Source organism: Psammomys obesus, unplaced genomic scaffold, assembly GCF_907164565.1.
Source record: "Psammomys obesus unplaced genomic scaffold, mPsaObe1.curated_primary_1811, whole genome shotgun sequence".
In the NCBI taxonomy this organism is placed as follows: domain Eukaryota; kingdom Metazoa; phylum Chordata; class Mammalia; order Rodentia; family Muridae; genus Psammomys; species Psammomys obesus.
The window spans coordinates 1,748,741-1,776,046 of NW_026590503.1; the positions used below are offsets into that span (position 1 = coordinate 1,748,741).

Sequence of the window (27,306 nt, forward strand, 5' to 3'; positions counted from 1 at the left end):
TCCTTCCTTCCTTCCTTCCTTCCTTCCTTCCTTCCTTCCTTCCTTCCCTCCTTCCCTCCCTCCTTCCTTCCCCTTTCTCTTTCCGTGGTGAGATTCCATAGTAAAGGCCTGGGCTTTGTGCAGAGCTAAAGATGGGGAATTATTCAAGACAAAGGCTGTTGGCTTTGAGGAGCATGCAGGCTGTGAGGAGTGCTCTTGTATAAAAAGTTGCTGGATGCATCACAGATGTGCAATTGTAAATTTGGTGCTGTGCTCAAAGAAAGCGAGAGAAATCTCTTATCAGCAGGATGGAGCATTTGCGAGGAGGTTGAAAGTAGAGGAGGTGCCAAAGGGAGGCTGCTCCAGGGACTCATGAACACCCTGGAGCACACTGGAACACACGGGAACATACCAGAAGCCTGCAGCTTTTAGGTGGACACTTCTGCCACAAGGAGACGCTTGTATCAAAACAGATCACAAGCTCACTGAGGAAGCTCTGGGCAAGTGCATCCCAAGTCTGCAACCATCCAGGACCTCTCAGCTTCCTGCTGACCCTTGCTAAGCCTCAGAACAAAGTTAAGGAAGAGGAAAGGGTCCTCTGGGGACCTATAAATATGAGCCTGTTGTCATAAGCACATATTCCCTTTCCAGCCTCTCGGGGATCACAGACTTTCCCAGGCCGGAAACAGAAGTGGCCATAAGTAGCTCCTTTCAGAACCCAGTAGCAGCAAACTCAAATCTCTGGAGAAGATGGTCTTAGTCTTGATCTAGTGCCCTCATGGGAGCAAAACCAAAGCAAGTCAAATACCAGCGAGCCATAAACCAGTACAAAACCAGCTACCTGGGAAGCTGCAGAAGCCCAGGTGCAGGGCCATGCAAACATTTTCAGATACTAGAAAGAAAACGAGCATACTAGAATAAAAAAAGAGCCATGCTCGGTTTTGAGTATCAAAATGATGAGGTGAATTTGGGGAAGTACCAGTTACGTAAGGAAAAGAAAATTACAGTTGCCTAAGACATAACTCAGCAGATAGGAGAGTGAACTAGTTACATTTGGAAAAAAATGGTAAAGTGCATGTTAGGTTGGAAGAAATGACTCAGAATCCAATAAAGAGGTACAAGGAAGTGGGGAATCAAGGGGAAGACACTCTATCGTACCTAACTCTAATGTCCTAGGAAAGAAAAAAACAGCATGAGGCTAGATTGAGGCTTCTCTACAGCTGGACAAACGTGAATCTGTGGATTCAGAAGCTGAGTAAGTTCCAGCTGGGGTAAGTGAAAGTTTTGTCTGGTTCTTCGCAGGGAACTGCAGAGTACCAAGGGCTCAGATAAAGCCAGGCAGGCAAAATGTCTCTCAGCAACAACGGGAACATCTTCCAAATCCTGAGTCAGATCGGATTTCAGTAGGAGGGAAACTGAGGCACACTAGATTTCAGAACATTCGAGTGAACTCACTGCCCAGAGATGGCTGAAGGATCTCCTGCTGCCTTTCCCCCCAGGAAACGGGACAGCAAAGTCAAATGTCACTTCCAGGGCAGACCACGCTCCACCAGACCTTGGATGGCAGTGTGAGCAGAGTGAGGGCTGGAATGCCAGTGGCTCACGAACTACAGCCCAGGGAAGCCGAGAACTCCTGGCACAGACCAGATTACACAGGGCTTACAAGCTTCAGCACCAAGTGCTTGTTTTCGTAAAAACATAACTGAGCAAGAGTTTCTTCCAGAAATAGTTATCCTATAGTGTTTTTCTCACCGCTGTGACACAGTATCTGACAAGACCAACGTAAGGAAGGGTTTGCTAGGGCTCAGTCTGAGGGTGGGTCAAGGCAGGAACGGCACAGAGCTGGGAGTGTTGGGCGTCTGCACACAGCAGTGGTGCCCTGCTGCCGGCCAGCTCGCCGCCTCCCTGTTCAGCCCACGGATGTGCCACCCTGCTTAGGGCAGGGTTTCACCTCAGTGTCCCAGTCTAGCAACTCATGCCCACAGGACTGTCTTCTTGTTTGTTTTCAAATGTGTTTGTTTTTTCAGTACAAAATTTCCTAAGTCAGGTCTTCTGTGGATCCTATACAACCACAAAGGCTAAATTCAAACTGTGCTTGTTACAAACAAGTCTGAAACGAGTGAGGGAGGTCTGGAAGAACGGTCTCCGGCATTTCTACTCACCTAAGGAAGCAGTGCTGTGGGTGCAAGCAGCACAAGGCTTACACACCTTCCTGTTCCAAGGCATGACATATACACTGGAGAGAAGAGACAGGAAGTCACTTCACCAAGTGAGAAGACGCTGTCAGCGCACCCCGTCCACCAGGGTACAAAGCACCTGGCCTTCAAACCATCTCCTTTATCAAATAATCAGACTGAGGCCACGCCTCGCTCCTCTATGCTCAGATTTTCACTAGTTTACAAGTGAATCTGAAGTCCTCGGAAGCTGCCTGAGTACCTCCTGCCAGGAAGGGGAATGCCGTTTACTTGGCTGCAGGAAAGGCAGGAAGAGCTCCAAGAGTGCAAAAAGTGAGAAGTGATGGAGGGATGAGGGAAAGTGGGCAGCTGCTGATGACATTGTCAGCCAGCCATTGGTGGCGCGGAGGTCCCAGGATGGCGGAAGTTTTCAGCTGAGGTTTAGACTGGAAGATGTGGGTTTGTCTTCTAGATCTTGTAGATTACCAGTCTTGTCAGGATGACAGTATGAACCACCTCAGTGACGTCAGTACCAAAATGAATCACTAGGAACAGAAACAAAAAGTGGGATTGATTAGGACCTGGTGTGGCAGCTCACCTGGAGGGCATTTAAAATGCGTGGGAGGATGCAGATGTCATATGCAAATGTTGTGCTGTTTGATGGAGGACCAAGTGTACTAAGATTTGGGACCTAGGGCGGGTCCGGAAACCAATCTCCTGTAGGTGTGGAGGTACAGCGGACTGTGCAACTGGCCAGTGTGCCGACACTCGAAAATCTCTGAGGGCGTGAACGTGTTCTCACTACACCAAAAACAAAGCAATACGTATGTTAAGAAGATGCATATTTTAAAACATGTACACGATAAACAAATATTTCCTTGTTAAAACTTAAAATTGATGGATCACAAAAAGATCAAATGTTGATTTTTAATGTTGAAAGAAGAAAACTAAAGAAATTCAGTTGTTGGATTTGGGGAGGAAGACGGAAGGGTGAAACAAAACGATTTGGTTCTCTTTGCAAAGTTAGTCACTTTCTGTCACATTGCAGCCAAAACAGGAGAAGCACCGGAGAAGTGGGTTGCAGAAACAGCAGGGGAGGGGAGGACCAGGGGTGGCTGCGATTCCCTTCCCCTCTGGGCTACCCAGTCTTCACTGTGTGGACACGTCGCCATTAACGAAAGTAAAATGAGAACTTGCTCATCAATACAGGGGAAAACAAACTAGTTAGCATTGGATGTAAAACAGTAGCTTTTCCATGTGACAGGATAGTACATAGTGGATCTTGGCAAAGGCCAAGATTGGGTGAAATTCAAACACAGGTGTGTGTGAATGAATTTCCTCTGGGTGTTCTTGGGAATGTGTGTTCTTGAGTGTTGTTTTCGGAGCAGTTTCGTTCCTTCCTCCCTCTCTTCCCCCCTCCCTTCTTTCTTTTCTTCTCCTCTCCTTCCTCCCTTCCTTCTTACTTCCCTCCTTCCTTCCCTTTTTCCTCCTTTCTTCCTTCCTTCCTCCCTCCCTTCTTCTTTCCTCCTTCCTTCCTTTTTCCTTCCTCCTTCCTTCCTTCTTCCTCCTTTCCTTCATTTCTTCCTTCTTCCTTACCTCTTTCCCTTCTTCCTTCCTTCCTCCTTCCTTCCTTCTTTCTTTCTTTCTTTCTTTCTTCATTCCTGTTTTTCCTTTCTTCCTTCCATCCTTCCTCCTTTCTTCCCATCTTCACAGTGTCTTACTCTGTGGCCTAAGCTGACCTTGAACTCGTAGTGATCCTCCTGCCTCAGCCTTCTTCATGCTGGGGTCATTTCTAGAAAGCATTGCTCACATCTAACATTGTTTTCCTTTTATTTTTTTTCTTTTTTGGTGGTTTTTGTTTTGTTTTGTTAGACTAATCATTAAAAAGCTAATTTCTGACATGGAACCTCCCTTGTCCTTGAACAAAGTTCCAGCTGCACAGTGAAACCAAGAAGTCAAAAGCACTCTACAGTCTGCCAATAATTAAACCAGAGCTTTTACTTAAAATTTCACAGTTTGGACGTTGCGGTAGCAGAGCCAAGGATGGCTTGGCTTCAGCGCGCAGTGTGTCTTCTCCTCAGGCAAATCAGGAGCTGGAGACCCTGGAGGAAGAGCTGGGGCAGATGCAAGCCTGCACGCGCCTCTTCGAGGTGGCCCTTCCGGAGTACAAGCAGATGAATCAGTGTCGCAGGGAAATCCGGCTGCTCAAGGGCCTCTGGGACGTCATCTTTTACGTCAGGGTAGGATGGTTTCCAGCAGCGTGCTTCTCCTGCGTGAGAGTTTTCAGTCAACATTCAACTTTGATGTCTCCATCCGTCTGTTTGGGTTTCATGGTGGCTTAATGTGTCCATACATTAGGTTTCGCTCCTGGCCCCTGTTCTCAGAATTAAGGCACATCTGCCTCTGTTATTGAAAGATTTGGCTTGAATATCGGTTGTTTGTATCTTTACTTCAAGGTAAAACCTGGTATAATGAGCTCACTGCCTCGGATCCTTTGGGGGAGTTATATAAAATATGAATAAAAATTCATATATAGATATGTGTTAAGTGTACAGATGGCTGTGCATACAAACTCACAGACATCCTGTTTGTACTTTCTGTATGCATATACAAACTGACACTGAAAATATTAACATGTGATTAATACTGAAAGGTTACATACAAAAAGTTCTAGGAAAATAATACATCTTGCATAAATTTCTTAAGTCAGTTGAAAGCCATGTAGAAATATATTAACAAGATGTAAAATATAAAAATGTAAAAGATGATCAAAATAGATTAGTGAAATTTTTGTTATAATAAGAACTTTTGGTGACAGCCTACTTTATATTGTATATAGAATGTAGAAGCCTATTTAATAATATGTTTATCGCTTTATTCAGGCTGTACAGGATGAAATGGTAGGGCTATGCAGAACTTATGATTGCTACTAGAAATTAATGTATCATGGCAGTTTAGCCTTAAGCTTGACATGTTTTGACAGTTATTTTGTTTTAGTAGTGAAGTTTTGATAAGTGCAGTTAATATTTTCAAAATCATCTCTCCACTGGTGGAGAGGCCCTGTCTCACCAGTTTATATTCACTGTGAAAAATCACTCCCACCAAATGTCGACACGCTTATCTCCTTGTGCATTTTCAGGGAAGCATTGATAATTGGACTAAAACCCAGTGGAGACAGATTAACGTGGAGCAGATGGAGGCAGAGCTCAGAAGGTTTGCCAAGGCGAGTTTCCTACCTAACTGCCCGGCAGAGCCGTTTATCTTTCTCGGCACCACCTCCCTCCATCTTCCCCTGCCTAGTGTCTGGTGTATTGGGCTGTTTTTCCTTATTTACTTCAAACAGAATGAGACAAGACAGTATTTTTCCCACTCTCGGGCAGTTGCACATCTCGTCAAGCCCGCCCTTCTGTGACGGAGCTGACAAAGCATGTTAGTACGCTCTCGTGTGTTAATGGGTGTGTGGGAGACAGCCCTGCCCCCCCCCCCAGCATGTTATAGCTGTCTAGAGTGGAGAGGAAGACTGTGGGCGTCAGTGCTGAGCGCCTGGGTTAGAATTGAGCCTCTGGTGTCTTCCCTCAGCAGCCATGGGCCTTCTGTATCTGAAAAGGCCCCGTGGCTTTTCTCTTGGGGTCACATCTGGACTCATAAGGACTATTACGACCTTTGTCACTGTGGCCACTCCCGCACCCCCGGAGGGTGCCGTGTGCATAGGTCTTCGCTTCCTTAGCTTAGTGCCTCCACTAGTCCCTCAGCTGTGGCCTGGAGAAAGCAGAAATGCTCTGGACAAGGTCAGCATGGTGGAAGGCAGTCAAAACTGTCAGGCCCTGCCAGGCAGGTACGGGCTGGTAGGCTCTTCCTCAGAGGCTCCTAAGAAAAGCCGGGACAAAAATAGAGGGAGGGAGGGGAGAGGAGAGGGAGGGGAAGAAGAGGGAGGAGAAGGGGGTAGAGAGAGAGGAGGGGAGGAGAGGGAAAGAGAGGGGAGGGGAGGAGAGGGAGAAGGAGAGGGAGAGAGAGGGGAGGGGAGAAGAGGGAGGGGAAGGAGGGGAGGGAGAGGGAGGAAAGAAACAGGTGGGTCCTTGGCTTTCTTCCTGCTTCAGGGTCCTGACCCAAGTGAGTTCTGCACTCAGCTTGTGTCTCTGCCCACTTTGCTCTCCCAGAATGCCCTGGGCTCAGCACCCCCCAACCCAGAGCTAATGGGGCTGCTGTGCTGTAGCTAATTCTGCGCTCACCCCCTTCCCCCATTTCCTTTGCCTTTGGTTTTTGTCCATCCCAGTGACAACCCCACTTCCACTGTGGGTGTTTACTATTAAACCAACCGGCACCATATTTTACCAAGTTTTATTCTGGCTTTTGTTATTGCTCCCTGGGCCAGGGTGAAGGCCAAGTGTGGGCTCTGTTCAAAACATCTTCAGAACATAAGTGGTTCCATCCCAGGACTGAGCCCTTCTGGACTTGGTCTTCCACGGGATTCCAGTTAGCTCCCCTGCGTAGCAAACCCGGTACCTAGCTGGCTTGCTCACAGTGGACTCCTGCCTCAGAGTGAGTGGATCCTTTCACATTTCTCTAGGTTAGCTGTAGTCTAGTGGCCCTCAACCTTCCTAATGCCGTGACCCTTTAATGCAGTTTTGTATGCTGTGGTGACCTCAGCCATGATGTTACTTCATTTCTACTTCAGAGCTGTAATTAATTTTGCTACTGTCATGAGTCATAACTTAAATACCTGTGTTTTCTGATGGTCTTAGGCAACCCCTGTGAAAAGTCGTTCAGACACGGAGGGCTTGTGACCCACAGGTTGAGAACCACTGGTCTAGAGGCCCCAAGACTTTCTCTTTCGTGTGTGTTTTGTTTGTTTGTTTATATAGCTAGCCCAGGGTAGCCTCTTATCTGGCTTCTCTGTCATTCTCAGTCCATGGATGGAGCAAGGTCTATGAATTCTCCCAGAGGAGGTAAATCGTGTGTATAATATATTGTTCTTTATAGGGATCTGGCCTTTCCCCTATGTTTCTTTAGGAAATTTGGTCGCTGGACAAGGCTGTCCGTGTCTGGGATGCTTATTCCGGCCTGGAGGGCACTGTGAAGGACATGGCCACCTTGCTGAGAGCCATTGCGGACTTGCAGAGCCCTGCCCTGAGGGACAGGCACTGGCAGCAACTGATGAACACTATTGGGGTGCGTACTGGGGTCCCTTACTGGGTCGTGCCTACATCAAAGTGTCACTCCTAGCTCGCCTCATCTGACATCCTGTGCAACACATGAGAAAGCCTCTAATCTCATGTGAGGTCAGGGTCCTTGAACACCTGCGGCTGAGCACCCCACGAGCTCCGTCCTTACCCCTTTATAGCCTGCGGGCTGTGTGACCTCAAGAAAGTCACCTCACTTCTCTAGTTTCGGTTTACTTTTATGATAAGGGTTCTGTCAGTTTTTCTGCATTCTAGCTGCCCTAGAAGGTGCAGGTGAGAAGAAGTACGGCATGTTACAGAAAGCAGCTAGTAATTTGTATGCCCTGAAAAGGACCGGATGGTTTAGACAGTGGCAGGGGCTCTTTGTCACTCTCTGTGGAAGGTGAACAGTACTGAGAACGGTTTCAGGGTGGGAAAGCTGGAAGGGATGGCAACTTCCCCAAAGCAAGGCATCCTCATGGCACCTCGAGGAAACAGCTTTTCTGCAGCCGGCTAGCCAGACTCCTATCACTTGTAAAGGACACGAGTTGACTTTGGGCTGTAGAAAGAATCAGGTTCTTGTTAACCGAGTGCTGAGTGAAGGGCTGGGGGGGAGCAGAGGGTAATAGAGAGGAATGTGAATTCTTTCACATATTAAACCTGAATAATGGCATGAGTAAGAATAATTTTTGCCAAGCCACTAAGATTAAATTAGTGGTAAAAGTAGGTCATAATACGAGTGACTGGAAATTATGTTCTGGGAGCTCTCAGAAGAAAAGACAAATGGGCTGCTGCCTGGTTCCTGGGCTTTCAACCAGATTATAACAAATGAATAGTGGGAATCTTTTTAAAAAGGAGGCTTATGGGCAACGGCGATAGGACACAGGTTGAAATCGGAAGGGTGGGAAACAGAAGAAAGCACGGGGTCTGGACGTGATGGAGACGTGGCTCTAGGCTGCCGCAGACACCACTGACAGGACAGCTCGGGAGCCATGGGCTGAACGGGGCGACACACTGCATTCCTCTCAGGAACCGCCATTAAAGTCTGTCACCTCCTCCTAACCAGGTCAGGTTTTCGGTAAGTGACACCACAACCCTGGCAGATTTGCTGGCTTTGCAACTGCACCGAGTAGAAGATGACGTGAGGGCCATCGTGGACAAGGCCGTGAAGGAGATGGGCACTGAAAAGGTCAGAGCTCACTGGCTGGCGCGTGGGCCCTACCTGTGTCCCCTCTCGTGCTGGCTCGTACGTGAACAGTGTCTCGGTGTAGCCTTGAGGCCTTTCTCACACTTCCACCCCTCAGGGAAGAGTCTGTACAACTCAGATCCAGCAGAGCAGCTCTGGTGTGAAGTTTGGCCCTTTGCAGTAAGGGGGTTTACACCCCCATCCCGTCCCTGTGAATCATCTAGACAAGGAGAGGCCGGTCACTTCATGTCATTTAGTTTCTAAATTAGCAGACACTAATTTTAAATATTTATAATTATCTACTTATAAGTAGAAGCATTAGTATTAAACTTCCTTGAGTTCTAGGCCTTGGCTGAGCTAACAGCCCTCAGTTGAAGTTTGTGTGTTTTAATTAATCGGTTCTTCCCCTTTACCAGGTCATTGCTGAAGTCAGCCGCACCTGGGAGCACCTGGAGTTCTCTTACGAGCTTCACCACCGGACAGGCACGCCCCTGCTCAAGTGTGACGAGCAGCTTTTTGAGACCCTAGAGCACAACCAGGTGAAGGGGGGTAATTAGAGATCGTAATTTTAATTAACAATTTTAGACATTTTTTTCCCAGAATTCACATACAAAGTCCAATTCACTTGTTTACTGAGCGCCCACCTGCTGTGAGGATCAGGAGCGTGAACACCCCTCAGAGGACTTGTGGTTCAGAAAGAGGACACAGATGAGTCCCCCAGGGTGCTGCGGACAGACACACTGACCCCCAGGGTGCTGAGGACAGACAGACTGACCCCTAGGGTGCTGAGGACAGACAGACTGACCCCCAGGGTGCTGAGGACAGACACACTGACCCCCGGGGTGCTGAGGACAGACACACTGACCCCCAGGGTGCTGAGGACAGACAGACTTGGTCCTAGGATGCTAAGGACAGACTGACTCCAAGGACATTAAGGAGAGACATACAGACTCCTAGGAGACTAAGGAGAGACAGACTGATTCATGGGAAACTAAGACTAGACAGACTTCTGAAGAGCTAATGAGAGAAAGCGGCCTTCCAGCTTGGGAATGTGAGTGTCAGAGGGTTCCTTGTAGGTGACGGTACTTAGGCTAGGCCTTAAAGGACAGACTGGCCTTCGGAGACAACATGGCCACAGAAAGGGACCGCTGTGCAGTGGGGCTGTGTTGTTAACACGTGGGACACCTGAACGCGGCCACCGCTCTCCTCAGAACACACTTCTTGTTTTCATGGGCTACAGAAGGCAAGCCTGGAGACACGGGCGTGAGCAAGCATGTGTGGCCTTGAACTCTAAGAATAAGAGCTGGGCGTCTCCTTAGACCCTGTGAGAAGAGCTGTAGGGGAGAACTTTGAGAAGGCGGGCACTCGGGGGTCCTGAGCCACGGGAGCACTAAGATTCTGGGCTGGCCTCATGTGGCTGTCATGTCTATGAGGCAGAAGTCAGCCCAGAGCCCAGCACACAGACTCGGGGGGCAGGAGGGCTGGGAGGCCATGGTCACCATCAGTACTGTGGAGTCTCGAAAGCTTAACAGGTCCTGTGTGGGCTCCCTGTGAGGGCCAGGCGGCGGGCGGTGAGCCCCTGGGTGCCTCTGTGGGTCCTGGCAGGGAGCCCCCGGGCCACCAGAGCCGCTGACCAGCACCGCCCGCTGCAGGGCCAGCTGCAGGCGCTCCTCCAAAGCAAGCACGTGGACCACTTCATCCAGCACGTCCTAGGCTGGCAGCACAGGCTGAACTTGGCCGACGTGGTCCTCGCCACCTGGATGGAGGTCCAGCGAGCCTGGGCACACTTGGAAGGCATCTTCACCTGCTCAGAGGATGTCCGGGTCCAGCTCTCGGAGGACGCCCGAAGATTTGACGAAGTGGACGCTGAGTTCAAGGTTGGTCAGTCGGGCTGTTGGAGTGACGTTTGGACATTAGGGTCAATGTGAGACACAGGAAACATCCCTGTTAGATACAGAAAAATGCAGTTTGGACACTTGAGTACATAGGAGTCAGAAAGCGGGAATTTTAGGTTTTACACATCTTGCCACCTACACACCAGCTATCAGGGCTGCCGTTGTGGCCTGGCAGACGCCATGGAGACCTCAGAATGACTGCTCAGTAAAATGACGGCACCAGACACTGTTCTGTGCACAGAAGCGTGTCCCGGTGGTCCTGGGGGCTGCTGAGGCCGTCCATGCAGCGCTGAGGGAGGAGAAGGGACGAGGTCTCACACCTGTCACCCTTTCACGCAGGAGTTGATGCTCCAGACGGCCACCGTGAGAAACGTGTTAGCAGCCACAGGCAGACCCCTGCTCCAGGAGAAGCTGAAGGACCTGCAGCTCAGGTGAGAGAGCACGGGGGGGGGGCAGCCGTGCCCCCGCCGTCCAGCCGTGTCTGCCCAAGCGTGTGCAGAGGCCTCTGCGCTCTGGCTGCTCCTGAGTGTGGGGCAGGCTTTCCTGTGACTGCTCTGTTGCTCTGTTCTCCCATGCTGTTGTGCGCGCATGGCACGAACGCCTGCTGTGTGCCCAAACTCAGGGCAGCGGCCGGTCAGCCCAGTCGTGAGTCTGGGTGTGTGGCCCTCCGTCCCTCCCTCCCTTGGTGCTCCCCCTCCTTCGCTATTTTGCTGTTTTGCTTCCGGAACATCCCTGAACTCATGGGGATCCTCCTGCCTCAGCTTCCTGAGTGCGGCATCACGGGTGTGAGCCACTGCCTGCTATATACATTCTCTCCACTCTGTGTCACCCTGAGGGACACCTCAGAAGCTCAGCCTTCAAGTCCCTCTCCCGAGGGCAAAGCCGAGTCTGGATTAAAGTAGGCCAGTCAGCAGATGGCTGACAGGACGGGCTGTGTGGTGGCCTCAGCTGGGCTGAGGAGGAGCCGTTCTCATCTCATGGCTTCCCCGAGGGGGAGGGGAGGTCCTATGTGTTTGCAATGTGCCCCTGCAAGTGTGCTTCAACTGAGCACTGTCACACCCCTCCCTCCAAAGAAGCACTGAGGGCTGTGAGCCAAAGCCTGTGTGTGTGTGTGTGTCTGTGTGTGTGGGTCTGTGTGTGTCTGTGTGTGTCTGTGTGTGGGTCTGTGTGTGTGTGTGTGTCTGTGTGTGTGTCTGTGTCTGTGTGGGTCTGTGTGTCTGTGTGTGTGTGTGTGTGTCTGTGTGTGTGTGTGTGTGTGTATGTGTGGGTCTGTGTGTGGGTCTGTGTGTCTGTGTGTGTCTGTGTGTGTGTGTGTGTCTGTGTGTGTGTCTGTGTCTGTGTGGGTCTGTGTGGGTCTGTGTGTCTGTGTGTGTGTGTGTGTGTGTGTGTGTGGGTCTGTGTGTGTCTGTGTCTGTGTGTGTCTGTGTGTGGGTCTGTGTGTCTGTGTGTGTCTGTGTGCCCCCTGCCCTGCCTGGGTGTGTTGTGTTTGTAAGCAGGAGGGGGAAGCCGTGACACAGTGAGCTTGCAGGTTGATGGCGTCTTGGAAGATGCAGTTCTTTCTGTTGAGGAGTGATGGCGGAAGCACAGGCTGTGCTCACGGGCCGAGTGCTCACGGGCCGAGTGCTCACAGAGCTTTCGTTGGTGCAGGCTCTCTGTGTGTGCCAAGGCCCTGGCAGAGTACCTGGACACCAAGCGCGCCATCTTCCCCCGCTTCTGCTTCGTGTCGGCGGCCGACCTGCTGGACATCCTCTCCGGGGGCTCTCGGCCCTCACAGGTAAGAGCGCCGCCTTCCCCACATTGGCACATGCCATCTGGAACAGAATCTGCCTAATGCCGTGGAGGGGAGGAGGGGCAAGTGCCCAGGGCAGGGGCAGCAGTGAAGCCAAGGGCTCAGCGACCGGGGGAGAGTGACACAGCAGGCCGTCTGAGGTCACCGGGGTGAGGTCACCGTAGGCTGTTCTCCCCTCCCCCCATATGGTGCTGCACCCTCAGGGGGCTTCTGTCACTTCAACTTGTCCTCGTACCTTCGGGGCTCCCCTGCCTGGGCACGCATGCCCGACCCCTCACGCCACCAGGGAGAGCGAGGGGAAGCTTAGGTTCTCGTAATCTGAGTGCTCAGAGCGGGGCACACTGTTCTGAGACCCGCCGTCCTGTGAACCTGCCCTCAGTCTCCACCCATTTGCACAACTTTGAGAGTGCTGGTGGCGCTCGGGGCAAAGTTTGTGCGTCACCATCGTGAGGTCCTTCGTGCAGGGGCACAAGGTGTCCTCACGAGTGTTCTCTCGGAAACCCGCGTTCCTCACAGGTCCAAGCACTCGCTTTGGCGGGCAGTGTTTGTAGGGATGATTGTTTCCGTGCTCACTAGTTCACTTTGAGGACTGAACTGGCACAAGGGAGGCCTTTCAGATACTCTAGTCAACATGGGTGGTGTGCTCCGGGCCCCATCCGGGCACTGTTTGTCTTCACACTTGCTCTGGTGGCTGTGCAAATGCTTAGGTGTGCAGTGCTCAGCCGGGGCTTAAAATGATGTCATTTCAAACGTGAGCATCAGTACACTTACCTTGCATAGTACTCACAGGTGCCCTGAGGACCAGCGGGTGGAGGCTCCATGGGGAGGGCAGTCACGAGCTGCCCATAACCCCTCAGGGCCCAGACACGTGCCAAGCTCACACGCTTCTGACACAAGCTCAGATCTCTACCCAGACGGTAAGGGACGTGTGTGGGTGTGCGACACGACAGTGCCGTCTCTTTAGTACAGCCTCTCTCCAGCAGTAAACACGCATGTTCCTGAGCTGTCAAGCAGTGTGAATTCTGTGAGCACACGCCGCTGTTAACCCCAAGTGTGCTCTGTTGAACACCCTTGCACTAGCAGCAGGCCCTTTCGACGCGCTCTGGGCGAGTGTCCTGAGTTCTTGCTCCATTTTTCTCCTGAAACGTGAATGAGGAACAGTCAGACCAGGCTGGACGCTCACCTCCGAGTGAACTGGGCTTCACGTGGTGCTTGGGCGACACAGGGGTGTTCCCTCCCTTCTCTGGACGTGTGACGAGGAACAGCTCAGGGGTGTGACTTGTACTGTGAGGACTGAACCCAGGAACTCACATGTGCTACGTACGTACACGTTCCGTTCCAGTCCTTCGCTGCCATTTCTTCACTGTCCCCGAGTGTCCGGCAGCAGCGACTGTCCGTTCCCACACTCAGGAGTGAGGATCCATGTGCTGAGTGTCAGGCAGCAGCGACTGTCGATTTTCACACTTGGTAGTGAGCGTTACAGACCGTGCGTGGACCCACCCCACGGCAGATGCTGAGCTCCACGCCAGCCCTCACAGCCCTGACATACAGGCTGACGTGTGTACATGTGCGCCTGCGTGTGCACGGAAGGTGCGTAGGCCTCGGAGGTCAGAGGGCGGCAGGTCCACGAGCTGGGGCCATGTGGAGGTGTGAGCCGCAGGCAGGCAGGTGCCAACCCAGCATGCACTTCTCGGAGGAGGGAGGGCTCGGGCGCAGGCACAGGTGAGGGCTTGCAGAGACAAATCTTCATGTATCGTTTCATTATACCTAAAATTTTATTTCCTTATTTGCCAAGTAGGAAAACATCTATGAATTTTTATAGTTTCCATCTGTAAATTTTTGAACAATGGGTTAATTTTTGATGAGCTAATTGTATAAAACCATGAAAATATTAAACACGATATGGTAAAAATGGCCACCAATATGTCTTCTCCCTGTCTCATCTCTTCCATCCAGCTTGCTTCTCCTTACACACCCATGTTTGTCTAGTCAGTGAATCAGTGCAAGAGGCTCTTGGGCTCTTTGCACTAAGCCTTACCCTGTGCTGCTCTTGGAAGCTGTGACCTTCCCACACGAGTCAGTTCTAATTTGCTGGCCGTTGAACACAGGCCCAAGCCAGCACCTGGGCAGCCGTCACCACATTAGAGAAGCCACAGAGCGTTAGCCAACCACAGGGGTGTGGTTGCTGGAACTAAATGGGGACTGAAGATTCCAACACACAGGCGGCCGAAATGCCATGGTGCGGAGCCGCTAAATTTTGGGGTTTAGGGGGAGTTGGTGATTCTTCCAAAGCTCATTGCTGTGTGTTGCTTCTGTGTTCATACATGTTTATATTCATGTCCATCAAGGCCTTGGTAAGCTACTGCTTTAGAATGAAAGGTTGTATCTGAAATGAAAATATGAAGTTCTAATTTTGAGGCCAGTGTCTTCCTCCTTACTCCCTTCTTGTCTCCCTCTCTTCTCTTTTTCTGTCTTCCTTTTCCTTCTTTTGCCTGTGGTTGTTTTCCTGAGGAGTTCTTGCAGTAGCTGTAGCTGACTTGGGACTATGGAAGGCTGATGAAGATGCCATCAACCCTTGTGTTCCATTGCCTCTTTTTAATTTAATTTAATAGGTGTGCCCTCAATCTTTAACATCATTTTGCGTTCTCTCTCAAAACTCACATGATAAGATTCCAATATCAAACGCACCAAGTGGTTAACATTTAAAAATTCACAGTTGTAAATAATGTGTATGTGGGATAATGGGAATGTTCATGCGAGGTCACTGTGATTGTAAACTGGAATAAATGCTCAGGAAAGCTACCCAGCAGTTTCTTTTAAATGGGAATACGCAGTCTATCTCCTTGGCTTGCCCCCAGGAATGGGTACACACGTCCACAGAGAAGCACACAGCTCTTTCTCCCTGCGCTCCCCCGCGGAAACGCCTTCAGCGTGTCTAGTAATTGGATGGCAAGTACAGTCAGTGTCCTCACCGCTGGAATGTCACATGGCAGAGCGCAAAGGCGCCCTGTACTGCCAGCGTGAACAGCTCCGTGGGCCAGAACGTGACACAGCAGCCAGGAGTCGCACGAGAGGGCAGGACGCATTGTGCGAATTTGCTCCTATAGAGGTTTATTGCTGGGCTTTTAAATAGCCCATTTTGAGAGGAAGAGAGATTCAGGGGGGCCATGAGGAGTCTTTGGGTCTGGTCTTCTATTTCTTTTCTTAAAAAAAAAAATTATTAATTGAGAATTCCCAGAAGTATACGTTGCTCATATTCACACTCCCCTGGATCCCCCCAGCTTCCCAGCCACCCAGCTTCAATTCTTCCTCCTTCCCGTCCCCCCCCTCCCTTAACTGAGCCCAGTTGGTGCTGCCCGGCTGCCCTGGATAGGCCTGCTGTAGAGTGTGGCTGACAAGGCATCACGGCACTAAGGAGAACTGACTTTTCCTTTCCCATCAGCGCCCAAATGCCACTAGCTCCCGGGGAGTGAGGCACGGGCCACCTCCCCTTGTCCACGCAGGGTTTGTCTGGGCTTAGCTGTGCAGCGCTGGTGCATGCTGTGACAGTCCCTGGCTTCACGTGTCCGTCTACCGTGTTGCGTCCGTAAAGCCATCTCCTTGGAGTCATCCGACACTTCTAGCTCCGTCTGCATAGACCACCGAGCTTTGAATGACGAGGTTATATACCTCGTGTAAAATCATATAATACACACGTGACAAAAATGACAGAAATCAGCAGAGGACACACCGTTCCCACGATGTATTCCCGAAGGCTGTTTGTGAACGCCCTGCTCTATGTGTGTGTTCTGCGTGTCTAATAAAATGGTCCTTTACTGTTCCGTGTGGCGTACAGTATAATGACTACTATTCTGAAACGGGGATAATTGTCCACGGTTGTCCCGGTGTGGCTGACATGTTTGTGGAGGTGATGGTCGTGGAGCAGATGCACATCCAGTCTTACTCTAGAGCCGAACAGCCACAAAGGGCAGAACTGCCTGCTTTTACGTTCTCACGCACACGCACACAGTGGTGGGTATTGTCGTTTTAAGGGGTTGATGAGCGCCCCGTGAGCTCCTAGGTGCCACAGGCCTGCTGTGGTGCAGCTTTGTGTAGTTCTGTCTTAGTAGCTAAGTAGCATCGTTATGTGCGGTGAAGTTAGAAAGCGGAAACTAAGCAGCGGTAAGGTTTGAGCTGGGGATGAGGAATGACCACTTTAACTTTTCTTCCCTTCAGCTTCTAGGTGAGCAGCGGGCGTCATTCATGGGCTACGTTACTGGTTTCTATTGTGAATTATAAAATAAATGTTAAGTCCTTCCATTTAATAAGAGAGTCTGTGCATGGTTCCACCAGTACAGATTTTGGTTACTAAGGGCTGGTAACGCGACCCAGCTCCCTTCAGCGCGGTTCACGTTTGAGGCGCTGTGTGGCGCTGGCTGGAATGAGGGAGCAAGCTTGGGCTGCCTGTTCTTTGGCCCATAGAAATCACAGATGGACAGCATTATCAACAGTTATGTCATGCCTTTTCGACGTCTGTCAGCAAGAGGCCACTGTGCATCCGCCAAGATGCTGTCGTGTAACCTCAGTGTCCCCAGGACATTGCGCATGAGAGGTACAAGAATAACGGAGAGAGGTGCTTGGTGGGGAGCTGAATGCGGACTTGGAGGATGTGTATCACCCAGGGAGAATGCCAACAGAGGCCAGGGGCTGATCCCTCACCCTCGGAGAGCCTGCACGCACATATGAAGAACAACCATTCTGACAGGAGTGACAGCCGTGGTTGGAACAGGAAGGATGACGTGGTCAGGGTAAATGACGCCAGCAAGGAAATAAAGCAGAATCTCAAGGGGAGTAAAGGAAAACAGGGAGCCGCACAGAGCGAGCCAGATGCCTAAGGATCAGTAGAAGAAGTTCGTGACTGAGAGCTCAGAACGTGATGGTGGTTGGCCCAGACTCACAAGGAGTTCCTTGCCAAGACACAGAGGAGCTGTTGCTTCCATGGCACAAGCCAGAAGAGACAAACATCACTGAAGTAGCCCAAAGTTTCCCGCTTTCTCCGTTTCCTTACACGGTTACAACACAGTAAGATTCTCATGTTTTGCCAAAACTTTTTTGTTAGTTTATTTACCTTACATCCCGACACAGTTTCCCTTCCCCTCTTCCCAGTCCCCACTCCTCCTCCATTTCTCTTCAGAAACAGGGAGGCCTCCCACGGATAGAAACCAGCCCTGGCAAACCAGATGTAGTAAGACAGGTAGACAAAGCAGCCAGAACGAGGAAAGGGTCCCAAAGGCAGAGCCAGGACCGCCCCTGCTCCTGACAGGCGTCCCACACCATGACCCGGCTGCACAGTTGTGTGTGTGCCGAGGGCCTAGGCTGCTTCCTTGCATGCTCCCTGGTTGGCCTCATTCTCTGTGAGCCCTTGTGGTCCCACAGTAGCCGATTGTGTGTATTTTCTTCTGGTGCCCTTGGCCCCTTTTCCAAAACTTTTACAAGTCTTTGCACTGTCATAAGCTTCTCTGTTGCTTATTAAAATGGTTGATGTCAGGCCGCATGACCGTTTTCATGAACATGTGCTACTTCGCTGAGCCGGGGCGGGCCTGGATGCAGCAACCCCCAAGTAACACGGGGGACGTTACTCAGTTTTTGCTGATAACCTTTTAGACACCAACTTGGAGCACAGTGGAGTTTTGGTTTCTTTAATGCTAGTCTAAAAGTGTTATTTTAATGAATGTTTTTAGTTGTGAAAAAATTTTTTTCCCAATCCAGTTAGCCAGGAAGAAGAAAATCTAATTTCACTTAAAGATACCTCATTGGAAAACATTCATTTTGTTGTCTCTTCGAAAATTTCAATAAGAAAGGAACATCTGAGTTCACACCACACGGATCCAGTCATGGAGGATTGTAGGTTAAGAGATCTACATTTTCCGGCCACTACCATGGTGCCGCAGGGCCAGAAGTTGTTGTGAAATTATTTTCTGAGCAAAGCAATAATGTGTGAGGTGCCTGATGGCTGAGGCCGCATTTTCCCCAAAGCTTTTCAGCTGAATATTACCGAGGCCGATTACCCAGTAGAAGCCGTTTGACATCTGTGCACTTCCTGGCCACTGCAGTGGGGAGAGCAACTCGTTAGATCACTGCAGAGACAGTCTGTGTATAAATGCCCTCTGGGCAATGTGTGTGGATGGAAGAGAATCTGATAACTCAGGCGGTGTTCTGCCCAGGTCTACAGTGGGGAGGACCCTCAGAAACCCCTCTGTCCTAAACCTGAAGAATCCCGACGCCATGGCCCTTAAAGCCAGACCTGCTAACACAGCAGCCTGTGAGGGCTGAAGACGTTAACAGACTGAATCCTCCCGCTCTTCCTGAGGCTGCTGGGCTTGTCACTCGGACGGCTGAGGCAGCTGCCATTGCTGCTGAAGGCCGGCTAACGTCCTGGTCGAGACACACTGTGACAGAGGTCAGGTGTGTGCTCCGGGAAGTGATCCCAGCTTTGAACTTCCTTCCGCTGGCAGCAGCCTTGTTAACTTGTGCAGTTCACAGCACAGGAAACCTGCTGTCTTAAGGTGCACAGGCAGTGTAATCTGCACATTCCTGGTGCTATAAACTACCGCACCACCTTTACTTCTAAGACAGGTGATTCGTCCTCCAATATTCTCTACCCATTAAAGTGCTTGCCCGTGCCTCTCCCCCGGCGGCACTCGGAACCACGGGCCTGCAGGCTGTGTCTGTGGATTTGCTGATTCTTGGTGTTTTGTGTGAATGATGACATAGCTGATGGGGTTGGTTGGCTGCTGCTGTCTTTGAGCTTGGTGTCTTCAAGGCTCATTTATGTTGTTGTCTTTTTTTTTCTCTCCAGAGTCAGGTATAGAATCCAGGACTTTGTGTTCCCTGGACAAGTACTGTGCCACCGAGCCACAGCCTAGTCTTTAGTTTGGGGTCTCACTGTATGTTCCAGGCTAGACTGGAACTCAGTTTTTCAGCTTCCACTTGTCAGTTCTAAGATGAGAGCATATGCTAGTACATGTGGTCTTTGTTGTCACACACACACACACACACACACACACACACACACACACACACATACACACACACACACTTCATTCCTTCATGCAGCTGAACAGAATTTCACAGTATGTACCTTGCACAATTTGTTTTCTGCCTGTTTGAGTAGATATTTGGTTGTGTCTATGTTTGGGCCACTTCAAACAGTGGAAGGAACACCTGTATACCCTGTCTGTCTGAGCAGCCATTTCCTGGTGGCTGATGCTTTCTTGGGGATTCTGTTTGATTTGCTGAGGACCTGTGAGACTGTCTTCCAGTGGCACCACAGATAAGGAGGAACATGAGTTCCTCACCACTGGTGAGTCCCCTGTGGGGGACTGCTGGGTGTGAGTCTGGGTTGAGTCACCTGCTGGAAGCTCCTTCCTCTCTGTTCCTCGGTGGCAATGCTGGCATTGTTCCTCTGTGAGAGGCTTGTCATGGCTTCATTAGGAGGGTCAGGGGAGGGAGGTGGGCAGTGCTGGGCTTGTATGATTGGAAGCCAGGTAGGTATTTTTCTTCACACTGACCTCTTCAGACAACGGGGCTGCTGGCATTTGTCTCTCACACGAACCCTGATTTGTCAAATGCTAATAGTGCGCATTGCACTCAGTGCAGCTGTCAGCTTTGGAGAATGCAGGCTGTGAGACGTGAGGACACGGGAATGTGGCCTTTACTACATGTCCCAGGCCTGTGACCGCCACTCAGACTCAGCAATGCTGACTGGAAGACTTTCCTAAGGAATCAGAGCAGGGAGACATCACTCGGCCTCTTCCTGTACCAGGGTACCTGAGGCTCGAAGCACCCCTCCCAGGTGTCATCAGACCCTGAACCATGAGAGTCTCTGTTTCCAGTTGTTGGTTTCAAATTTTTACCAGTGCTTCCACACGTTAGACCAGCAATGTAAATCTGAATTTTAGCAGTTTGACGATAGACATTGTAGTAAAATGAGTGTCGCCAGTCGTGGCGCCTAAAGACAGGCAGGTACGCCCCAGGCGCTGGGTGGAAGAAATGGCCACTGCACAGTGGGCGTCCGTCAGGATACGGGCAATGGCGGGATCAGAAGCCTCCTGTTTGCCAGGCACATTTCAGGTCCTGGCATTGCATTAGTGACCTTGATCTCCAGACTCTGGAAGTTTATGGATAAAGGTTAGTGACTTTGTACGGCTTTGTTTTTCAGTTTCCAGGGTACCTGTGCCGTAAGAAGCACTTGGTTTCTCTATGCTCTGTCTTAGGTAACACGCCACCTTGGGAAACTCTTCGACAGCATCTCAGACCTGCAGTTCGAAGATGATCCGGAAGTTCCTGCACACAGAGCAGTTGGAATGTTCAGCAAAGAGAGGGAGTACGTTCCCTTCCAGGATGGGTGCGAGTGCGTAGGCCACGTAAGGTTTCATTTTGAGGTTTTCTGGCAAAGGGGGTAATCTTAGGGCGGTTCCTGAAGGTTGAGTTGGACTCGCCAGATGGTTGAGGTCACGTAGAACGCCAGGCTTTGCGGCTGGCCATTCTGGCACACGTGCCAGAACAGCTGCCTGTGTTAGTGAGGCTGACAGTTTGCCCAGGTGATGCCATGTGCCCCGGTTGCCCTGCAGTTAGCTGAGACAGTCTCCACTCTCATGCACAAATACCTGAAAGCATGTACCAGGAAGAGTTGTGCGCTTTCTGGCAGCTGAAGGCAGTCTGATAAGGGAGAAGTTGTCTTAATTAAGGCTTCCATTGCTGCAATAAAGGCCATGGCCAAAAGCGACTCAGGAGGGAAATTGTTTATTTCATTTTACAGCTCTCAGGGCACACTCCATCACTGGAGGACGCGCCTGTCCTCAGCTGGAGGCGGAGCTGAGGCAGAAGTCCCAGAGTGACACTTCTTGCTGGCTTGTTCCTAACACTTGTTCGCTTGTTCGGAGTACTTTCTTACCTAACTCAGGGCCACTTGCCGGGGCTGGGACCAGCACAGTGCAGGGCCGGCCCACAGCAATAATTAATCAGGAAAATGTCCCCAGATGCTGTCCCACAGGCCAGTCAGGTGAGAGAATTTCTCAGGTGAGGGGTCCCTCTTCTCAGATCTCTTCAGCTGTGTCAAGTTGGTAAAATCTAACCAGACAGGCCCGGCACTCTCTCTGATGGAGTATGGTTAGCGTGGTTGACCCCCAGAGCAACCTTGGCAGAGGTTTCTGTGAGAGACCTTGGGCCAGGGCAACAGCTTCCTTGACGTGGTCTTTGCAGGATGTCACTGCGCATGTATCTTTACCATGGTCTCTTTACTCCCCTTTGTTACTTTTTAATATTGTACCAGAAAACTCTGCCAAATGATGGGGAAGCAGATGGCAGGAAACGGCGATGAAAATATATTTTTGATCTCTTGGGCTTTGGGGGATATTATTGCAGTGATTAGAAAAAGTCAGCATAAACTATCTTGACAAAAGTGTGCTGCTGTCTGCTGCCTCCCCAGCAGACTGCTCATCAACTGGCATGGTGCCCAGAGGGGGACCGTCCAACTGATGGATGTGCTTGTCAGCAGCAGGAACCCTTGAAATTAGAAGATTTCAGAGGTCTTTAATTCATTCCATATAAGCAACTTATGCTAGAAACTTCTGAGCATCTATGACATTCATTTTCTAATTACATTTGTCTTATATATTAAAAGTATACTTTTTGCTTTGTGTTTTTATGCTTTCTCTCTACTTTTATGATTGGTTCTTCCAAATTTAGTCTGTTTAAATTTTATTTATTTATTTACTTATTTATTTATTCATCAAATTGGGCTTTTATGGATCAGAAATGAAGACGCCATGGCCCTTGCCTCACTGAAGAGCTGGCACATATATGATTAGTGCTAATCAGATGGTCCTTTTTGTCCTAGGCCGGGCAGCATGTCAAGAGGTTTCAAAAGGGGAGGACATGGAAAACAGTCATAAATCAGTTATGAAACCATACAGTGAGGGAGCAGCCTGGACTGGGGGGGTCAGGTCTTTCCCAATGGAGCTCCTGAGGCCAGGCAGATCTGCTGAAGACGTACATCCCAGAGTTCAAAGGAGGTGCTCCCTGATGGGGCTTGCTCTCTGACCCTGACTGGGATCCCTGTGATGAAGGCAGAAGCACAGGCCCCCATTGGCTAGATTAAAGACTGTGAACTTGTGCGTGCTAATGATGCCCAACTGTAAAGCCAGAGAAACCCCTTACAGCAGATGGCAGATCAGACCAGGGCAGTGTCCCCGTTTCTTCTCAAGCACAAGGCAGTCCACTTATTCCTGCAGTCACTTTCCAGTTCCCAAAAGGTGAGAATGTTGCTGCTGCCCTCGGGAGCCAGGGAAAGAAGGCAGTTACACATCATCATCTCTGTGGCCCTGGGACTCTTCATTCCAGCTGTTTTACTACTGGGCTCTATTATTCTCAGTCGATAGCTATATGGCCAACTAGAAGCAGATGCATGGAGCACTAGAACAAAACACATTGAGCCACATGGAAAACTGGACAGAATATATTTATGGGAACAACATGAGCTGGAAGTAAAGTTTTTAAGAAGATTAATTTCCATAAGTCCGCAGTGGTCCCATCTCTCACACTGCCCTGCTGTCCAATTTCCGACAGACTGAAGATTGGAACCAGTAGGAATGTAATTAAGATATTTACTGAGAATACTTTGGCTTCAGACTAAGCACTGGGAAGGTTTTAGAGGGGAACTTTTAGGAGAAGAAAACACTTCCAGAAGACATGATTCTTCAAGTTATGGTCCTGCAGTCTCCAGGCTCCAGCTCACTCCTGTCTGACTTCTCACACGCCCAGGAAAGGGGCTCTAGCCTAGAACCCCCCCATCTTCAAAGCCGAAGAATGAAGGACACATCCTGTGTAGGAGCTATCCACCCACTTAGCAGTGGTTAGGAATTGGCTGTAGTCTGGAGAGGAGAAAGGTTGGGGGGGCAGCTGAGTCTGTTAGGGGTTGGGTTCCCCGAGTTCTCCTTGCGTGTGTTCAGGGTGGGTTATAGCTGTGCTGCTGCTGCATGGCCTTCAGGTCAGATGGGGGATGGGGCAGTTGGTCCACCTCAAGCCTGTGCTGTCCCATTTCAATCTCCCAAGGTGGAAAGCTGGCTCCTGCGGCTGGAACAGACCATGAAGGAAACCGTGCGCCAGGCCATCGCCGAAGCCCTGGCGGCCTACGAGGAGAAAGCGAGGGAGCTGTGGCTGTTGGACTTCCCGGCACAGGTGGCTCTCACGGGCTCGCAGATATGGTGGACCACAGACGTGGGGATTGCCTTCAGTCGCCTAGAGGAAGGCTACGAAACTGCCCTAAAGGATTTCCACAAGAAGCAGGTACCTTTAGAGACTTCAGATATGACCACTGAAGGGGGCTGAACACTAAGCTTCCTTTTCTTATTACTTCCCATTAACTTCTGGAGAAAAGGGGATGTTGTTTTAAATGCAGTAGATTTAAAGTTAGAAGGCATAAACTGAAGACGTGGCCAGTCTCTTCCAGGGTGCCGGTTGGTCTATCGATACCTATGTCTTGGTTATATATGGAGGGAGGCATTTTAAAATGTTAAGATAGTACCCTCTCTCCTTTTAGCTGCCGTGGGTTGGTCCTGACTGGACCTCTTCCTGTCCCTCTCTGTTAGTTTGAGCCAAGCCTGTGCACTCCATTCCCCTCCTCCAACCTGTCCTCCTTGATTCTCTGAATGCTTATTTCTTAAGATAGTAAATGGCGTTTGTGGATACGTGTTAATATCAGCTTTACTAGTTTTACGTTGATGACTTCTTTAGATTTTGCTTATTATTAGAAAAATCCAGGAAGGCAAATAAACAAAAGAGATTTATTTTCTCAAGAATCCATTGACAGTATTAGCCACGTCGCCATCCAGAGGTTTGCCCTCTGCTCGCTCGCTGTCTGTCTGCAATAAACACTTGCCGATGTTCCCTTGGAATCGCACTATGTCGGTGGGGACACATGAAGTCTCACTGTCCACGTGTTTTATAGGCAGCTTTGCCAAGACTTACTACCTCCTGTGCCTCCTTTGGGTTGACTGGGACTGTTGTCTTCCTTTGGTCCCAAATACTTCAATTTCTATTTTAAATGTTTTGCCTGTTTTAAATATAAGAGTTTACACACTTGGGTTGACAGCTTGCATGGCTCATGTGCACACTGGTGGAGTAGACAAATCACGTCACCTGACTGTGTGTCCACTTCCTTTCTGTGGCTGTAACACTCAGGATCTGCCTTGGCAGTTTTTGAGTACACAGTGTTGCGTCAGCTGCTGTCACTGTGATGTGTGACAGGCTCTTAGCTGCACTCCTCTGACTGAAGGTTGCACACCCTTTGACCAGCATCTCCCCGATCCTCTGCCTCTCAGAGCTGCTACTTACACACTTTAAATGACTTCCGTTTTTAATGTTTACGTAAACAAGATGCTGAAATACCTGTCTTTCCGTGTCCTGTGTCTTCTGGCTCCTCACTGCTGTTCCAAACGACAAGATTTATCCCGTAGTTCACTGCATAAGTACATGTATACAGACTCTCTTTATCCACCCACGCGTTGGTGGCATACCCTAACGGTAATGAGCGTGGCAGTGCAGCCGTTTCTTTGACCCACAGGCTTCATTCCTCTGCATACGTAGCCAGGGATGGGATTCCTGGGTTTCGGGGTGGCTCAGCCCCTGGCTCTCTGAGGCACTGATACACTAGTTTTCATAGTGTCTGTAATGTGCATTCCCACCAGAGTGTCCAAGGAGCTCTGTCAGTTCTTCACTAGTCTCACTCAGGCAGTTTAGTTTCATCTGTCTCCCCCAAATGTTCTCATGTGGATGTGTGTGTTTCTGTGTGCCAGTTCATGCTCATGTGTGTGTATAGGTGCTTAGAGGCCGAGGCTGGCTCAGCAGCCGTTTCTCAGGCACTCCCCCCAGGGCTTTGCTGCCATTTGCTCTGTTCTGTCTTAGAGAAGCGTCTCTTAGCATTCTGCAGCTCTCGGATTAGGCAACACTGGCCGACCTGTACTCTGCACCTCCCACCCGTGTCTGCCTCCTACAAGCAGAGGTTACAAGCGTGTGCAACCTACAAGCATCCCGTGCCTGGCTGTTTCACCTGGATTCTGAGGGGCAGCAAGCACATGACTGTGTGAACTACCAGCCCCTGAGACAGAGCTCTGAAGCCAGTTTTGCCCCGTCCAGCCTTGTGATTTCCAGCCTCTTCCATCTCAGCAACAGTTGATAGATTTACTCAGACCTTTGCAGCCGAAGCTGTGGAGGCCCACTGTGCTGCTGGTGTGTGAGGCTCCTTCCATCGTGGTTGCTGGCTGGGTCTCTTTTGCCCACAGGATCTCTCTGCCCTGAGCAGGGCAAATACTCTGTGTGTGTCCATCTGTGAGTGCATGCGAGTACATGGAGGGCGCGCATGTATGCTCCTGTGCCAGTGTGAGTTTGTGTGTTTCATGCTATTTTTTTGTCAAGAGCTGTAGAATCTGGATTGTCTCTGGTTGATCACTCACCATGGGTTTCCTGTTTTACCGGTAGGCGTTTTTGAGACTTTGGTTTGTTGTGTGGGACTTTTTCCTTCCTGGAGCCCTGGTGGCCCCGGAGCCACACAGTTCTTTAGAAGGGCAGGTGGAGGTGTTTACCAGCCCTCTTGGGGCACTGAAGGTCACGCTGCTCAGGTCCTGTCCTTGCATACACAGCATGGCGCCCACCATCTGCATGGGATGTTTCTGCTCCTGTGTGGTGACTGGAACCCCAGCGTGCGGGAGGCTGCTGTGGTGTCAGTGACTGAAACACATGCTGCCCTTCCCTTCAGTGTTGCTCTGTGTCATGAGGGTGGCAGTCTCCCTCCCCTCCCCCTCCTTCCTTTCTCCTCCCCTGCTCTCTCCCCTCCTTCCCCTGCTCTCTCCCCTCCCTCCCCTGCTCTCTCCCCTTCTCCCCCCCCGCTCTCTCCCCTCCTTCACCTGTTCTCCCCTCCCTCCTCTGCTCTCTTCCCTCCCTCCCCAGCTCTCTCCCCTTCTCCCCCCCCGCTCTCTCCCCTCCCTTACCTGTTCTCCCCTCCCTCCTCTGCTCTCTTCCCTCCCTCCCCTGCTCTCTCTCCTCCCTCCCCTGCTCTCTTCCCTCCCTCCTCTGCTCTCTCCCCTCCCTCCTCTGCTCCCTCCCCTCCCTCCCCTGCTCTCTTCTCTCCCTTTCCTGCTCTCTCCTTCCTGCCTCTTCCCACCTTCTCTTCTGTTCTCATTATTAACAGGGCAGTAACTACCCTTGTATGTTTACACTCCACACATTCTGTTTCTTCAGATAGACAGCTAGAAGTAAGTGTTCAGACCAGATCACTCAAAAGACAAGTTTATCCCTCAATATTGATGCCAGGAAGTGTTGTCTTCCTCCCTCAACAAGGTTGTTTCAAAAGACTCCAGCAGCACCATTCAGCCAGGTAATGACTTTAGTTTTCTTCTCTCTTAATGTTTTTATAAGGTTTTCTATGTTTTCAAGACTTGTTACATATACAGATACACATACCTATATGAGCTACGTGAGGTATACACACACCTGTATGAGGTATGTATGAGCTACGTGAGGTATTATGAGATACATGAGGTAAACACACAAATCTATGTGAGATATTATGAGATACATGAGGTATGATGAGATACATGAGGTATGTATGAGCTACATGAGGTATACCCACATATCTATGGGACTTGTGGCATGTATAGATGCACACATTATGAGGTATGTCTAAGAACAGAGAAGATGGCTTATGAAGACTTAAAAGCTTCTATTAGCGTGAGGGAGAAAGGGGAGCATGAGTGAGCCCGTGAGGAGGTCAGAGCACAGCTGGGCTGCTGGTCCTTTCCTTACACCTTGCTGGGCCAGGATCGCTCTTATTTCATGGTGCAGCTAGCTGGTCTGCAAGCTTCTGGGAAAGGTCCCATCTCTGCACAGAAATGCTGCATCACGGACGCAAACCACTGCATCGCAAAACCACTGCATCGCAAAACCACTGCATCATGGACGCAAACCACTGCATCACGGACGCAAACCACTGCATCGCAAAACCACTGCATCACGGATGCAAACCACTGCATCACGGACAGAAACCACTGCATCACGGACGCAAACCACTGCATCACGGACGCAAACC

General features: G+C 50.3%; 1 protein-coding gene across 1 annotated transcript in view; it reads left to right on the top strand.

Moving 5' to 3' along the window:
- Positions 1–27,306, top strand: part of Dnah11 (dynein axonemal heavy chain 11) — a 260,465-nt gene that overhangs the window by 49,174 nt on the left and 183,985 nt on the right. Inside the window, exons 21-30 of the mRNA XM_055607564.1 lie at positions 4,235–4,393; positions 5,293–5,376; positions 7,164–7,322; positions 8,379–8,501; positions 8,915–9,037; positions 10,151–10,375; positions 10,733–10,824; positions 12,041–12,167; positions 20,438–20,587; positions 23,277–23,510. Coding sequence (XP_055463539.1) covers positions 4,235–4,393; positions 5,293–5,376; positions 7,164–7,322; positions 8,379–8,501; positions 8,915–9,037; positions 10,151–10,375; positions 10,733–10,824; positions 12,041–12,167; positions 20,438–20,587; positions 23,277–23,510 — 1,476 coding nt within the window. The remainder of the gene's footprint in view (positions 1–4,234; positions 4,394–5,292; positions 5,377–7,163; positions 7,323–8,378; positions 8,502–8,914; positions 9,038–10,150; positions 10,376–10,732; positions 10,825–12,040; positions 12,168–20,437; positions 20,588–23,276; positions 23,511–27,306) is intronic.